The sequence below is a fragment of the Oryctolagus cuniculus genome, chromosome 9, assembly GCF_051225735.1.
Source record: "Oryctolagus cuniculus isolate XC-2025 breed Fujian yellow rabbit chromosome 9, ASM5122573v1, whole genome shotgun sequence".
Taxonomy (NCBI): domain Eukaryota; kingdom Metazoa; phylum Chordata; class Mammalia; order Lagomorpha; family Leporidae; genus Oryctolagus; species Oryctolagus cuniculus.
Window position 1 is genome coordinate 81,447,114 of NC_142875.1, and position 13,990 is coordinate 81,461,103.

The 13,990-nt window shown below is 37.6% G+C and overlaps 1 protein-coding gene across 8 annotated transcripts in view; it reads right to left on the reverse strand.

Moving 5' to 3' along the window:
• Positions 1-13,990, reverse strand: part of PDS5B (PDS5 cohesin associated factor B) — a 202,808-nt gene that overhangs the window by 37,654 nt on the left and 151,164 nt on the right. For all 8 annotated transcript variants that reach the window (XM_089304245.1, XM_089304244.1, XM_089304242.1 and 5 more), the window contains exons 22-23: positions 7,547-7,615; positions 5,213-5,349 (exon numbers count right to left, since the gene is read on the reverse strand). In XM_089304245.1, the coding sequence (XP_089160371.1) occupies positions 5,213-5,349; positions 7,547-7,615 (206 nt within the window). The remainder of the gene's footprint in view (positions 1-5,212; positions 5,350-7,546; positions 7,616-13,990) is intronic.

The following is a 13,990-nucleotide window of genomic DNA, read 5'->3' on the forward strand; positions in this document are numbered from 1 at the left end:
TTTTAACTTCTCACAATGTAAGAAATGAATTTCTCTTACTTATAAGAAACTCAGCCTACAGTACTTTGTTATAGCAACCTGATCCAATTAAGAGAGATAATAATTTCATAATACTGAGCACTAGTTATGTTCACTTGGGAAGTTGATGTTTAGTACCACCAAATGCCAGTGTCATGAAAGTCATATAATTTTCTCATGCTACATACAGTATCTTAGTCAAGCCTAGAAGAAAAAACTGTATAGTTGCTAAGTTGTAGATATGCCACTAAGGATTTTAGTGTTATGTTAACCTATAGGTACTGTTTATTTTTTTTTTATTTTTTATTTAGTAAATATAAATTTTCAAAGTACAGTTAATGGATTACAATGGCTTCCCCCCCCCATAATTTCCCTCCCACTCACACCCCTCCCATCCCATTCACATCAAGATTCACTTTCAATTATCTTTATATATAGAAGATCAATTCAGTATATATTAAGTAAAGATTTCATCAGTTTGCACCCACACAGAAACACAAAGTGTAAAATACTGTTTCAGTACTAGTTATAGCATTACTTCACATTGGACAACACACTAAGGACAGATCCCACATGAGAAGTAAGTACACAGTGACTCCTGTTGTTGACTTAACAATTTGACACTCTCGTTTATGGCATCAGTAATCTCCCTAGGCTCTAGTCATGAATTGCCAAGGCTATGGAATGGAAGCCTTTTGAGTTCACCGACTTCGATCTTATTCCAACAGGGTCATAGTCAAAGTGGAAGTTCTCTCCTCCCTTCAGAGAAAGGTACCTCCTTCTTTGATGGCCCCATTCTTTCCACTGGGATCTCACTTGCAGAGATCTTCCATTTAGGTCTTCTTTTTTTTTTTCCAGGGTGTCTTGGCTTTCCATGCCTAAAGTACTCTCATGGGCTCTTTAGCCATATCCAAATGCCTTAAGGGCTGATTCTGAGGCCAGAGTGCTATTTAGGACATCTGCCATTCTATGAGTCTGCTGTGTATCCCGCTTCCCATGATGGATCATTCTCTCCCTTTTTGATTCTATCAGCTAGTATTAGCAGACACTAGACTTGTTTGTGTGATCCCTTTGCCTCTTAGACCTATCAGTGTGATCAATTGTGAACTGAAATTGATCACTTGGACTAGTGAGATGGCATTGGTACATGCCACCTTGATGGGATTGTACTGGGATCCCCTGGCATGATTCTAACTCCACCATTTGGGGCAAGTCCGATTGAGCATGTCCCAAATTGTACATCTCCTCCCTCTCTTATTCCCACTCTTATATTTAACAGGGATCACTTCTCAGTTAAATTTAAACACCTAAGAATAATTGTTTAAATAAAAATGTCCTAACTTCAGCCAGAACTGCGGCGTGGGCCTCTGCCTGAAGTGCTGGCATCCCATATGGGCACAGGGTCCCCAGCTGCTCCACTTCCAATTCAGTTTCCTGCTAATGTGTCTGGGAAAGCAGGGGAAGATGGCCCAAGTCCTTGGGCTCCTGCACCCACAGGGGAGACCCAGAAAAAGATCCTGGCTCTTGGCTCCTTGTTTTGGCTTGGCCCAGTCCTGGCCATTGCAGCCATTTGTGGAGTAAACCAGCAGATGGAAGCTATCTCTCTCTCCTTCTCTGGCTTTCAAATAAATAAATAAATAAATCTTTAAAAAAAGTCTTAACTTGCTAATATGTCTACCACAAGTACTAAGCTAAGCACAAACAAGAAGAATGAAAGCAATTATGGTAGATAAAACATCAAAATTCTTAGCTGGAAATCAACTTTTCAAATGTTAATGAAAGGGTCCTTTAAAGTTTAATGAATGAAAAGTGCTAAAACGGGGCATACTTCATAGAATTATAACCAGCAGGGGCTGGTGCAGCAGGTTAACGCCCTTGCCTGAAGCGCTGGCATCTCATATGGGCACCAGTTCAAGACCCGGCTGCTCTACTTTCGATCCAGCTCTCTGCTATGGCCCAGGAAAGCAGTAGAAGATGGCCCAAATCCTTGGGCCCCTGCACCCATGTGGGAGCCCCGGAAGAAGCTCCTGGCTCCTGGCTTCGGATCGGCTCCAGCCATTGGGGCCAGTTGGGAAGTGAACCATCGGATGGGAAAGACTTCTCTCTCTGCCTCTCCTCTCTCTATGTAACTCTGACTTTCAAATAAATAACTAAATGTTTAAAAAAAAAAAAAAAAGAATTCTAACCAGCAAACATCTAAATAATCCCTAATGTAGTAATAATGGACTAGTGTTAGGAAAAAAACTAACTTCTTAATTAGGATCTATTTGTAGTTCTATAGTAAAAATTATTCTACATTCATACAACAAATGTCATCTATCATATTTACAGTACTGAGAAAGATTTAACAGAAAAGATAGTCTTAGCTTTCTAAGATCTAATGATCAAGATGGCTTAAGATCCTTCCCTATCTTTCCAAGGAGTATGCAAAACAATTGACTGAATGCATATAACAGTTAATAAGGTTCTGAAGTTGCAGGAAGTGTCCCAAAGGTGCTCTTTGCTCAGCAATAGCAATATTCCAAGTAGCTATTAATAGGTAAATCGTAGTTTAGAGAGTATCAGCCAGCAATTATGCTTTCTCCACAGGGAGAGATAACACATGCTCCTTACATATGCGTCCTTAAAATTTTCTATCAAGACCAGTGTTTTCTATTTAAGGTTTTACTTTTTTAGCTTTAATAAGCAGAGAAAATGTCCCTTCAAATGAAATCTTATATGGATATTTAAACCCAAAAAGTAAGTTTCCTATTAAAGCAAGAGACAAAACCTCCCATTCCTTACCCAGAGCTCTACATGCTTTGTTTTCTACCAGAAATTCTTTCTCCTACTTCAGGCAGCCCCTAAGATGTTACCCAATGTTATATGGGCTCCTTGGAACTGAGCTTATGACACATTTTATTTTTAAATACATCTTTAATACATATAATCCTTACATAAACACTTAAGATACTCTTATATTCTTCATTTTAAAGAGAAACCTGAGACATGCATAAATCAAATAAACTGATAAATAATGGCAGCTGATAAATGGTGGAACCTGAACTTGAATGGGTGGAGTCTGCCTTCACCATGCCTCATATAACCTGATCACCTATGTGTAATGTCCCTCTAAAAGAAGTTAATGTAGCTGAGTATAATTATAATTGGGAATACAAGTAGTATACAGTAATATACTTATTAATATAAAATTAATTTAGAAAACAAAGCATATCAGTCCTGGGGAAAACTTTTCCTTTACCAGGCTGAGCCAACCCATGTGAAAGTATCTCAAAGTCAATATAAATTTTAAATTAAAATATACTTAAACACTGACACACACAGAGTACTTCCAAAAGTTCATGTAAAATGGAATTAAATAAGTTTAGCTGGTGCAAAAACTCCAAAATTCATGTACAGTTTTTCATAATATACATTTTCCATGAACTTTTTAAAGAGAATTTATTGTATGTTTGCACACATAGTATGTTTCATTTATTCGAAACACAGAATGGAAGAGATCTTTCATCCACTGATACTCCCCAAGATGCTATAATTCATTCAGTCATTTATCTGAAATACTCAGCGAGAGATTTGCCATCCATTGGTTCACTCCCCAGATGGGTGTAACAGTCAGGGCTGGACCAGGTCAAACCTAGGAGTAATATCTCCAGATCTCTTATGTGGGTGGTAGGGGCCCAAGCACTATCATCATCTTCTGCTGCCTTCCTAGGCACATTGGCAGGAAGGTGGATCACAAGCAGAGCAGCTGAGACTTGAATGGCTGCTCTGATATGGGACGCCAGATGCAAGTGGCAATTTAACCTACTGTGCCAGAACACCAACCCCATCCCATGAAAATTTTAAAGACTCTTCATATAATTTCAAAAATGAATACACAATATAAAAATTATCTTTTAATTTTATTTTCCATGATTTTTAAGTATTCTCATGTAAATTATGGGAGAAGTATACACAACTAATTAGATTGCAAAAAAGCATAATGAGTAATATAAACAGAGTAAATATTAAGTTTTTTTTGAGAAGTATAGTTTTGTTAACATTTAATTCAAGGAGTACATCATGAATAAAACACACAAGAAGAACAGAAACGACGACAGCAATGTAGAAAGCACCTGGGAGGCACATTTTTATGTTTCCTCATTAAAGTCTTTGAGATATATTAACGGGAAGAGAATTACTTTCCTATTTTACAGTAGAATGGGCACTAAAAAGCACTGTATTTCCATAAAGGAAAACCTCTAAATTTCAACACTGACATAATAATCACTACCCTCCATCAGTGTTTAAAATACTTTACCAGGGGCAGGTGTATGGTGCAGTAGGATAGTTACACTGCTGTTGAGATGTCTGTATCCCATACTGGAGTACTGGTTCAAGTCCCAGCTCCTCAGCTTCTGATCCTGTTCTCTCCTAATGTGCCAGGAAGGCAGCAAATGATAGCCCAAATGCTTGGGTCTTGTCACATACATGGGAAACCCAGGTGGAGTTCCTAGCTCCTGGCTTCAGCCTGGCCCAACTTCAGCTCATCCAGACATTTGGAGAGTGAACCAGCAGATGGACCATCTTTTTCTTTGTCTCTCCCTCTCTTTATGTCACTCAGTCCTTCAAGTAAATTAAAACATGCTTATAAAAGTAAAATTTCTTAGATGAGCTAACTTCATTATAAAATAATAGATAAATAACATAGGTAAAATAATTATTTCTATTTCATAGGTGAGGAAACTAAAGAGAATGAAGTAACTTGCTGAAGGCCATTTAATTGCTCAGTAGAGCCAAGATTTGAATTGTGATTCCAGAGTCCAAGTTTTCAATCATTATACTATATACATCTTTCAAATAAAACAAAACTGAAACAAAAAGTCTGTGTATTTTAAATCACTTACATCAAGTACATTTTTTAAAATTTGCAGTTTACTCATACTTCTGGAAACAGATTCATTAAGATGCCCTCTCATCAGTCTAGGCTTTTCCCTTCAGACATTAAGGTAAATGTAGAATGCCTGTTACTTAATGGTATATTAACACTTTCATATAGATAGCCCAAAAAGTAAGCATCTACATACTAAAATATGTATAATGTATAGTTATGCCCACAAAGCTGTGTTAATTTCTTTAAAGTTACCTTTCAATAGTTTCACCAGGAGTTGAAATATTGTGCAATTCAAAGAACTCTGAAACAGTAATTGCATACCTAATTTTCCCTTGTTCTGTCAAGTCTCCATCACTATGCAATATTGTTGTTAACAATCTCAAGGTAGAAGTTCCTGATTTACTGTGATTGTTTTTCATTCCAAGTAGCCATCGAACCATCATTTTAATAGCCTGAATCTATTTAAAAGTTAACAAATAAAACATTGAGACGTTCTCAATCTCCACATCTACATCAAAAAAACAAATTATTTTAATAAATGCCTTAAGAAAAAATAATTATTCTCTTCTATATATGAAGACAATGTTGAATGTTTTATATTAAAGCAGTTTCAGCCCCCAAAGGAGTGACAAATTATTTGACTAAAGATTTATTTTTGTTGCTTTTTTTTAATATTCTACCCTTTAGAACCTAGAATAAAATTATGCTATCCTCCCTATCAAAATAACTCCAAACTGCAATCCATGTTTAATTTATTCTACCCAGAAACATTCCACATTTGTTCTACATTGTATACCTAATGTTACAACAGCCTGTTTTGAAAAGATATAGAGTGCCTCTTTAAAAAATAATGTACGTAAGCATTTGGCCTATCCATTAAAATGCTAGTAAGGACGTGCACCCCATACTGAAATGCCTGGGGTTCAATTCCTGGCTCCAGCTCCTGATTGTAGCTTCATGCTAATGTGGGCCAGAGGAGGCAGCAGTGATGGCTCAAATAGTTGGATTCCTGCCACCCACATAGGAGACCTGGATTGAATTCCTAGCAGATGATGGGAGCATGCTCTCTTCTCTCTCTGCCTCATAAGTAAATAATTTTTTAAAAAATTAGAATGAAAAATCTTTTCCACATAAGGCTTAGGAGCTAAATGAGTCTTGATTAGTATCTGGTGGGTGGCAGAAACTCAAAAAAATGCTTTTTTGGGGGACTGGTATTTGTTAAGCATGAATATAAGGGCAGGTGGCCTGCCTTCTCATCTAGTGCTGCTCTCAGCTACACAAAATCAGTATTTGAGATCAATACTGAGAATGCAGATTTACCCTAAGACTCAAAAGTATTAAGCAACATTCAATGATGTTTAAAGGAAGGGCTGCTCCTGAGATCTGCAAAAACAGTATTAGAATTTAAAGCTGGAATAACATGAAAAAGTAGTTCTTACTATGAAAAATAAACACGCACACAGTCCAAAATGGCTTATGAGAAATTACAACTAGAAAAAGATTACAATATTTATATTTGTTCCCGGCCTTCACATTTGTCTGAGATGAAGTCTACACTACAGACAGTAGATGGCTTTAAAAAATCAAAACTGTCCATGAGTAAAATTTTGTTTAATTCCTAATTCAAGCAATTACAGTCTATATTTTTAAATTTTATTTTTATTTATTTGAGAGGTAGAGAAAGGACAGAGGGACAGACAGAGCTGCCATCCACTGGTTCACTTCCCAAATGCCCCACGCTGAAGCAAGAAACCTGGAAATCAATCAAGGTCTGCCATGTGAGTAGCAGGAACCAATTATTTGAGTCGTCATTGCTGCCTCCCAGGACCTGCATTAGCAGGAAGCTGGAGTCAGAATTCAAAGGTAAGCATTTAAATTAGGAACTTCAATATTGTACAGAGGTGTCTTACCCAACATCTTAACCTCTAGGCCAAATACCTGCCCCTGAATTTTTTAAAAAAAATTTTTAAATAGCTATATTAAATGTCATGCAAAAGATGAGTAGTCTTAAAATCTGATTACCAAATTTACTCAATAGTTGAAGGTCCATAAGAAAAGTAGCAATGCCTTTGCCAATAAAAGGCTGACACCTAAGAAGCAGCTTTAAAATCTTTTTATCAGGGTGGTACTGTGGCATAAAAGGAATAGTGCCCGCCTGCAGTGCCAGCAACCCATATGGGTGCCAATTCAAGTCCCAGCTTCTCTACTTCCTATCCAGCTTCCTGCTAATGTGCCTGAGAAAGCAGCAGCAAACGACCCAAGCACTTGGGCCCCTGCACCCATGTGGGACACCAGGAAGAAGCTCCTGGCTCCTGGCTTCGGCCTGGTCCAGCCCCGGCCCCAGCCCCAGCTGTTGCAACCATTTGGGGAGTGAACCAGTGGATGGAAGATCTCTCTCTCCCCAACCACCCTCTCTGTACCTTTGCCTTTCAAATAAATAAATTTTAAAAACAATTTTTTAATCACTCAAATTACATATAGCTGCCCAAAGCCCATTTCTCGTTATTGCCCTATAGTCCCACAATACATGAGATAAGTATAAATATAATAGTTGTGTGATTTTTATAATTCCACCTTTGTGACAAAAATAGAAACTTTTATGCTTTTCATAATATTAAATATATTAAAATCAATAGATCCATAAATATTACTCACTTTGACCATTGTCTCAGGAGAAACTTCTTCATCTGGAACCCAAAGTTTAGTTGTCTTTTTTCCAGGAAGCTAAACAAGAATTAAGAATATAAAACATGAATGAATGAAATCTTTACCTTCCACAGTGAATGTCATTACATATGACAGAAATACCCCATTTAACTCTATTTATTAACAAAGGATGAACCATTTGTCCTCAGTAGCACCAAAACACAGTACTCACAAATCTATCTTATAAAAGAAGGGGGACACCACTAATTGGTTCTATCTAGGTGTGCTGTAAAACTAACTTTAACCTCTTAATTTCTTATTTAAGGCAGTCAGATAGACTAGGATAAAACTCAAAGGAGCCAAGAAGAGTAGCTTTTTAAATAAGAGGAAAGATAGTTTTAAAAATCTTGAGTAGGTGAAATACTAGAAAGGTTTCCAGTTCAACATAATTAACAGAAAACATGTATTAATATCTTCAAGCCAAATTCACCAAACCACAAAATATACACACATATGCATAAGCCAGTTAGCAGGGCTAGAGTCGTAAGAAAAAAAAGCACAGTAAAAAAATTAACAGAACTAGAGGGCTTCCATTGCCACAGATGCACAGAAGGGAATACTCTGGGGGAAAAAAAAAAGAGTGCCTTTAGCACAACCACAAGACAATCCAGAGATAAACTGCAGGCACTGGGAGGTGTGAATTTATACAACGACAGCAAGATGGCAAAAGAGCTGAACCCAATGAAGGAACAGCCAAGTTCCTATTTTTACCTCCAAGTTAGGAAACAGGGAAATAGTAAACACCTCAGGTAATCCTCTGGCAGCACAACAGGTAGCCTCAGCATAGAAAGGCAAAGTTCCCAAATTCATAGGCTAAACAGTCACACAAATTAACACTTAGTTCTTCAACTGAGACATGCCTTCAAAGTATGAAGTGGAAATAATGAGAAAATAATCAGAAGAGGCACATCCAGGTGAAATTTCTGATCTAAGAATGTTAAGAAGATGTGAAAATTTCCCAAGTGGGAAGCTACAAAAAAAAAAAAAAAAAGAGCAAGAATCACATCAACTTCAGATTTCTCAATCATAAACCTGAAGATAAAAAAAATCTTCTGAATCTTCAGCAGCCAATAAAAACAAAAGCTTTTCAAATTACATTTCATTTTAAACAATCACTCAAACATTTACTGCATTAAAACACCAAATTCAAAAGAAAAATTCAATTTGTATAAATTATTACAACCAGGTAAAAAGAAAACAGTTTTAAGAAAGACCAATAGGGACTGTCAGATAAACTGAGAAAGCCCAAAACTGGATGAGCACTATGGTGCAGTACATTTGGACATTTGCATCACATATGGCAGTGCTGATCTGAGTCCTGGCTTCTCTGACTCCAATCCAGCTTCCTGCTCATGCACACCCATGAAAGGTAACAGATGAAAGCTCAAACATTTGGGCCCCTCCCACCCATGTAGGAGACCAGGATTGAGTTCTGGGCTGCCAACTTTTGCCTGGCCCTGCCCTGGTTATCATGGGCACTGGCATAGTGAGTTATAGTGGAAGATACCCACTCTCTCACTTTGCCTTTCAAGTAAATAAACATTTAAAATCATAAAAAATAAGATATCTGAGTGTTAGCACTGCAAAGGATTAGAAGAAGGTAAGATAATTCACCAAATTGTGCTGGGAAATAAAAAGAAATAGAATCCTTATGTCATAGCATACAAAAAAACTCAAGGAATTGATTCCTAATGTATTAAATTTCCATATTTATAAAAGGAAAACCTAAATCTTTGTTTCCTGTTATTAAATGAGAGACTATTTATGACACTGGAGTATGGAAAAATTTCTTAAACAAGACGTGAAAAGCATTAACTACAAAGGAATGGTAAATACAGCTATATTAAAATTATCAACTTTTGCTCAAAGCACATTATAAAGGAAGTGAAAAGACACACCATAAGTGAGGTTTTAGTATAAAGATACTTCGGTAGGGTAGAGGATTAATATATATAAAGATTAACTATAGGAAAAATGACCAACAACACAGAAAAAAATAGGGTAAAAGACATCAAAAGTGATTTCAGAAAGGATGTACACTAATTATCACTATGAAATTAATTAGTAACCAAGGAAATGAAAATTAATATTATAAAGAGATATTATATCTATTATATGAGTAAAAATTAAGGAAAAAGACAATAAGGTGTGCAATATAAACAATGCTAGTAGAAAATAAGTTTTAGGGGCCACTGTTGTGGCAAAGCGGGTTAAACCACTTCCTGCAATGCTGGCATCCCGTTATGAGAACCAGTTCCCACTTTCTTTTTTTTTTTTGGACAGGCAGAATTAGTGAGAGAGAGAAAGGTCTTCCTTTTTCAGCTGGTTCACCCCCCAAATGGCAGCCACAGCTGGGTGCAGGGCCCAAGCCCTTGGGCCATCCTCCACTGCCTTCCCAGCCACAGCAGAGAGCTGGACTGGAAGAGGAACAACCGGGACAGAATCCGGTGCCCCAACCAGAACTAGAACCCAGGGTGCCGGCACCACCGGCCACAGTTCCCATTTCTGATCCAGCTCCATTACTACTAATGTGCCTGGGAAGACAGTGGAAGATGGTCCAAAAGCTTCGGCCCTAGCCACCCATATAGAAGACCCAGATAGAGTTCCAGGCTCCTGGCTTCAGTCTAGCACAGGCCTAGGTGTTGTGTCATTTCTGCAGTGAACTATTAGATGGAAGATGGATTGATTGATCAATTGATCCATCTTTCCCTTTCTTTCCCCATCACTGCCTTTCAAATAAACAAATCGCTAAAAAAGTTTTTTAACCACCATTTTGAAAAATAGTTTGCAAATAAACTCAGAAGTTACATATGTGTATATAGTGTGATTCACCAATTTCACTAGGAATATAACTGAAAGAAATTCTTGCTAATTTGCATCAGGAGGCCGCTATAACAACTGTTCCGAAAGAAATGGAAATATTTCAAAATGCACTATGAATAAATACATGTATATTTCCCACAGTGGAATAATAAAGAGTAATGAAAGAAAGAAACACAACTAGGTTTAATAAAAAAGATATATTAGAAGCAAATGTGAAGTGATAAAAGCCAGTCATTCAAGATTACAGATAGTGAAATGTAATTTTGTAAGCCTCAAAAACAAGCAAAACTAAGTATGTTGTTTAGAGATACATATATGTGGTAAAATGTGAATGTGTGTTTTTAAGTTAGGGAAAACTGAACTCAAAATTTAGGAGAGTGCATACCAGGAGCAGGAAGGAAATATGTAGAAAGATAAAACTGAAGAGTAATAAAGTCAGGAGCTATTAGTTCAAAGATGTTGACTATATTACGTAAGTTATACAAATATTGCATATGTTCTTTTATATATATCAAATGTAACACAAGAAACACAAATTAATCAGTTCAAAGTGGTGAAAAAGAGTTCTATTTCTACAAAAGCTGTTATGAATCAATCTTCCTATTGGAACAAGTGGAAAGGCTGGACAAATATTTTTATTAATATCAGTAAGAAGGCAACAGAGCACTATCAAAGCAGTGAGAATTGCAGGGCAATGTTTTAAAAGAGGAGGGAAATGGAGACATTTGGATCTGGCACTGAGCTTAGTTTTCTCGTACAGATTTTAGACTGTTGGTTCTTAAAGTGAAAGGCAGGGCTAAGAATCTGAGCAAAACTTTCCTAACTATCACAGAGGCAAGAAGACAACATTTGGAATTCTAGGCCCAGCAAGGAGTAGAGGCCTTGGTAACACCATAGGTTTGGGGGTAGATCCCCAACAAATACACCCTAGGCATAAAGATGACTAGAGAAAGAACCAGATAGTTAAAAATTGAAGTCCAGCTTCCAACTGGAACAGAGGCACTTTGATAACCGCCCAACTGCCTTCCAGAAGAAAAACATACAGGAGGTAATCCAAAAGGCCAAAAGACACATGAAAAAATGTTCAGGATCATTAGCCATCAGGGAAATGCAAATCAAAACCACAGTGAGGTTTTACCTCACCCCGGTTAGAATGGCTTACATATAGAAATCAAACAACAACAGATGCTGGAGAGGATGTGGGGAAAAAGGGACACTAATCCACTGTTGGTGGGAATGCAAACAGGTAAAGCCACTATGGAAGTCAGTTTGGAGAATATAGCCCTACCATACAACCCAGCCATCCCACTCCTTGGAATTTACCCAAAGGAAATTAAATTGGCAAATAAAGAGTTGTCTGCACCTCAATGTTTATTGCAGCTCAATTCACAATAGCTAAGACACAGAATCAACCTAAATGTCCATCAACAGAAGACAGGATAAAGAAATTACGGGATATGTACTCTATAGAAGACTATACAGCAGTTTAAAAAAAAAAAAAGTAAAATCCGGATATTTGCAACAAAATGGAGAAATCTGGAAAACATCATGCTGAGTGAAATAAGCCAGTAAATATCATATGTTCTCCCTGATTGGTGACAACTAACTGAGCATCTAAAAGGAAACCTGTTGAAGTGAAATGGACACTATGAGAAACAATGACTTGCTCAGCCCTTGTCCTGACTGTCGAGGAACAACTTACTATTTTATTCCTTTAGTATTTTTTTGTTCTACTTAATACCATTGGTTGAACTCTTTAATTAACACACAATTATTCTTAGGCGTTTAGATTTAACTGAAAAGTGATCCCTGTTAAATATAAGAGTGAGAATAAGAGAGGGAGATGCACAGTTCAGCAAATGCTCACTCGGACCTACCCCAAGGGTAGAGTTAGAAACGCACCAGGGGATTCCAATTCAATCCCATCAAGGTGGCATGTACCTATGCCATCTCACTGGTCAAAGTGGATCAGTTTCAGTTCATAATTAATCATAGTGATAGGATTAAGTGTCAAAGGGATCACACAAACAAGACTAGTGTCTGCTAATACTAACTGAAAGAATTAAAAAGGAGAGAATGATCCAACATGGGAAGCGGGATACACAGCAGGCTCATAGAATGGCAGAAGCCCTAAACAGCACTCTGGCTTCAGAATCAGCCCTTAAGGAATTCAGATCCAGCTAAAAAGCCCATGAGAGTATTTCAAAAATGGAAAGCCAAGACATTCTGGCCCAAAAAAAAAAAAAAAAAAGCTTAAATGAAAGATCTCTGTGAGTGTGATCCCAGCAGAAAGAACGGGCCATAAAAGGAGGTACCTTTTTCTGAAGGGAGGACAGAACTTCCACTTTGACTATGGCCTTATCTAAATAAGATCGGAGTTGGCAAACTCAAAAAATCTTTAAAAAAAAAAAAAGTTACTCAAAATTTATGAAAGATACCAAACCATAGATTTTAGAGCCGTAAGTATCAATTATAACTATGAAGAAAAGCACACTCAGAAACATCACTGCAAAACTAGAAATTAATACAAAACCGAAATGATCAAAAGCATTCAGTGCAAAATGACACAAATGCTTAAAGGGGAACAAGACTGTCAGTAGATGTCAAGAAAAAAGATAGTAAAATTGAAAACAATTTTGGAAACACAGATGGAGAAAAAACATATCAAGCTAGAATTCTAAACCCACAAAAAATATCCTGGGGCCAGCTCTGTGGCACAGTGGGTTAATGCCCTGGCCTGAAGCGCTGGCATCATAGATGTGCGCCGGTTCTAGTCCCAGCTGCTCCTCTTCTGATGCAGTTCTCTGCTATGGCCTGGGAAAGCAGTAGAAGATGGCCCAAGTCCTTCGGCCCCTGCACCTGTGTGGGAGGCCTGGAACAAACTCCTGGCTCCTGGCTTCAGATCAGCACAGCTCTGGCCACTGTGGCCATCTGGGGAATGAACCAGTGGATGAAGACCTCCTCTCCCTCTCCCTCTCCCTCTCTCTCTCTTACTCAGCCTCTCTGTAACTCTGCCTTTCAAATAAATAAATAAATAAATCTTTTTTTAAAAAAGTAACAATAGGAAAGGTGCCTGAGAACAAAAGTACCAAAAATATCAGGTAAAAAAGAAAATTAGAATATTCTAAGGTTCCCTGTCTTATACTCAAGAGTTCAAAACAGACTAATTGACACTGGCCTTTATAATAACTCAAAAGTGCATGTTTTATTATCTAGGCAACTACTAAAATAATAGAGAAATATAAAACAGGCCATAAAGAGAAAAACGAAACAAAATTATTTCATCAAAAATAAGAAACCATGATTTATAACAAAACAGTAAAAATAGGTGGGACATCTTCATGGCTGGAGCTGTTAGTAAAAGCACAAGGAGGAGTTGATGTTGTGGTACATCTGGTTAGGCTGCTACTTGCAATGCCAGCATCCCAAATAGGAGCGCTGGTTTGAGCCACAGCTCTGTGCTTCTGATTCAGTGCCCTGCCAAAGTGCCTGGAGAAGCATCAGAAAATGGCCTGAGTAACTGCACCCTTGCACACGGGAGTCACAGATGAACTTGCAGGCTCCCAGCTT